Source organism: Otolemur garnettii, unplaced genomic scaffold (genome assembly GCF_000181295.1).
Source record: "Otolemur garnettii isolate 467f Iridium unplaced genomic scaffold, OtoGar3 scaffold02435, whole genome shotgun sequence".
In the NCBI taxonomy this organism is placed as follows: Eukaryota; Metazoa; Chordata; class Mammalia; order Primates; family Galagidae; genus Otolemur; species Otolemur garnettii.
In genome coordinates this window covers 1-2,571 of record NW_003854830.1, presented here as the reverse complement: position 1 = coordinate 2,571, position 2,571 = coordinate 1, and the positions used below count along the sequence as shown (strand labels likewise).

At 57.2% G+C, this 2,571-nt stretch overlaps 1 protein-coding gene across 1 annotated transcript; it reads left to right on the top strand.

Moving 5' to 3' along the window:
* The first annotated feature begins 64 nt into the window (after positions 1-64).
* On the top strand, positions 65-1,881 carry LOC100943857 (GRB2-associated and regulator of MAPK protein 2-like). The gene is made up of 2 exons (XM_012814074.1): positions 65-252; positions 641-1,881. The coding sequence occupies exons 1-2, from the start codon at positions 65-67 to the stop codon at positions 1,659-1,661; spliced, it is 1,209 nt and encodes a 402-aa protein (XP_012669528.1). The 3' UTR covers positions 1,662-1,881.
* The last annotated feature ends 690 nt before the right edge of the window (positions 1,882-2,571 follow it).

Sequence of the window (2,571 nt, the reverse complement as noted above, 5' to 3'; positions counted from 1 at the left end):
ACTCATTGCCCAGCTGCTTAAGAAAGGGAAGACAAGGAGTGTCAGCTACTGGGGACAGGCAGTCATGGCCCTCTGCTTGCAGGTGAAGGAGGAGTGTCGCTTACTCAATGCCCCACCTGTGCCTCCCCGAGGTGGCAATGGCAGCGACCGGCTCTCGGGCAGCCCCCCAATACCCCCTCGCTTCCCTAAGCTACAGCCTGTCCACTCGCCCAGCTCCAGCCTCTCCTACTACTCCTCTGGCCTCCAGGATGGGTGAGTCCCTTTCTTCTCTTGATCCTGGGTTCTCATAGGGAGGATTGAGGTAGGGGAGGGAGTACAGTGCTGAAGAAGATGAAGGCTTCAGGCCTGGGCATCTGGGGCCTGGGGCCCAGAGGCCTGCTGTGCCGCCTTCCCATTTCACTTATTTCTTTTCTAAACGATGAGGATGGGATGGGAGCATGGCTCTGGTTCCCTCTGCCACAGTATAGGGTGCTCCTTGCTTTTCTCAAGTTCTAATTTAATACGACTTAGTCTAATTTTCCACGCGTGTTTTCTCTCCCGGGTTGGGGGGTGGTTTGCTGCATTGTGTGTGACCCTGATGTGTTTCCTCTTGCTCTGCCTTTCCTTGCCTTTGTATGTGTGTCTGTGTCTCTGCCTGCAGGGTGGGTTCCCGCAGCGGCAGTGGCTCCCCATCACCAGATGCATACTCCCTCTATTGCTACCCATGCACCTGGGGAGACTGCAAGGTGGGCGAGTCCTCTAGCCGCCCGCCCCAAGGACCCCTGCCCTCTACTACGCAGCCCAGCCAGGGCCCCCGGGCCCTTGCAGAGCCACTGAGCAGTCGAGCTGCCCCACTCCTGGGGGCTGACACCCCTGTCAAAACCTATCCCAGCTGCCCGCCTCTTTTCAAGCCCTCGCACCCGCAGAAGCGCTTTGTTCCATTTGGAGCTCTCAATCCCTTCTCTGGGCCTGCCTATCCCTCAGGCCCTTCAGCGTCCTCCTCTGGGCCCACAGCCACCACAAGTCCCCTGGCTACCTCCAGCCCTGCATATTCCCCAAGGCCAGCCTCACCAGGCCAGGCCTATTCAGCTGCTCCCTACTCCTGTCCCACTTCCTCTTCCTCTTCCTCTGAGTGGCAGGAACCAGCCCTGGAGCCTTTTGATCCCTTTGAGTTGGGGCAGGGCAGTTCTCCAGAGCCTGAGCTGCTACGCTCTCAGGAGCCCAGAGCTGTGGGAGCACCTGGGTCTGGACCCCGTCTTTCACCACTTGGTCCCCTCAAGGCCTTTGAGCCTGAAGGTTTGGTGCTGCGGCAGGTCCCCACCCCACTGTCACCAGCTGCCCCCCAGGGGTCTGAGGCAGGAGGAGCACGCCTTTTTCTTACTCAAGGGCGCCTGGAAGGGCCTCCTGCCAGTCCCCGGGATGGACCTGCAGGCTTGGGAGGACGGGATGCCTCCTGGCAGCCCCCTGCTGACCTGTCTGCACTCTCCCTGGAGGAGGTCTCTCGCAGCCTTCGTTTCATCGGGCTCTCCGAGGACGTGGTGAGCTTCTTTGCCCGAGAACGCATTGATGGTAGCATTTTTGTGCAGCTCAGTGAGGACATCCTGGCAGACGACTTCCACCTCACCAAGCTGCAGGTCAAGAAGATCATGCAGTTCATCAAAGGCTGGCGGCCCAAGATCTGAACTGCGCAGCCTGAGCTGCACAACTGCAATGCTGGCATGGAGACCCTGGGGGCCAGCCACGGCTTGCTGGGGAATGGTACTCCCTGAGAAGCAGGTCCTGCCTGTGGGGAGGACCTAGGCCAAGACCAAGGCTGCTTGGCAGCCAGAGTGAATCTGAGGGAGATGCACTTGGAAATGTGGCTCCCTGGGGGTAGAGCCTTGCGTGGGACATCTTGCCTTTTGAGTGTCCAGAATATGCGGGAGGGCACCACTGTACACATGGGACTGCTGAGGCATTTGCTGCAATTCCCACAGCAGGGCCAAGAGCTTGCCTTTGTGGTGACATAACACCTTCCTGCTATAGACCTTCGCAGACATCTTGCACTTCTCAAGCTTGTACGTTCAGGTTAGGGACAAGGGAAGAAGATAGCTCTCAGTTTAAGCACAAATTTCCGAAGTGCCCACTCTCCTTTGTGCTCTGTGGGCTTTTGGCCTAAAGCTGCCCTAAGAGTCAGGGGTGTCGATTTCTGTTTCTCTGGGATGCCCTTCTTTTCGCCTCTGCTCCACTGTGATTGAGGTGGCTAGCCCTGAACACAGGTGGATTGTGAACAATCCTATCTCACAGCACCTTGCAGGCTCCACTTCTGGGTTCTGGTTTGTGGGTGATGGCTTTCTAAGAGCACAGCTCTGCTATGGACCTGTTTCTCTAGTTAGGGAGGCACATGCTCTTTAGACGTCTCTGGCACTCTGGCTTCTGCTCCGACATCACAGCAGCTAGTCATCTGTCCCGTTGAGGGGTTATCATAGAATACTGATTCCATGGTGGATTTAGGTCAGCTGGTCCTTGATTCTAGAAGCAAGTGCTGGCCAATCACCCTCACTTCTACCATCTCCTGCCCCCATCATTTGGCTCTGATGAACACTTTGGGTC

Coding starts and splice junctions, on each gene's coding strand:
- LOC100943857 (XM_012814074.1), top strand. CDS start 65: ATGGCCCTCTGCTTGCAGGTGAAGGAGGAGTGTCGCTTACTCAATGCC. Junction 253..640: donor TCCTCTGGCCTCCAGGATGG/GTGAGTCCCTTT, acceptor CTCTGCCTGCAG/GGTGGGTTCCCGCAGCGGCA.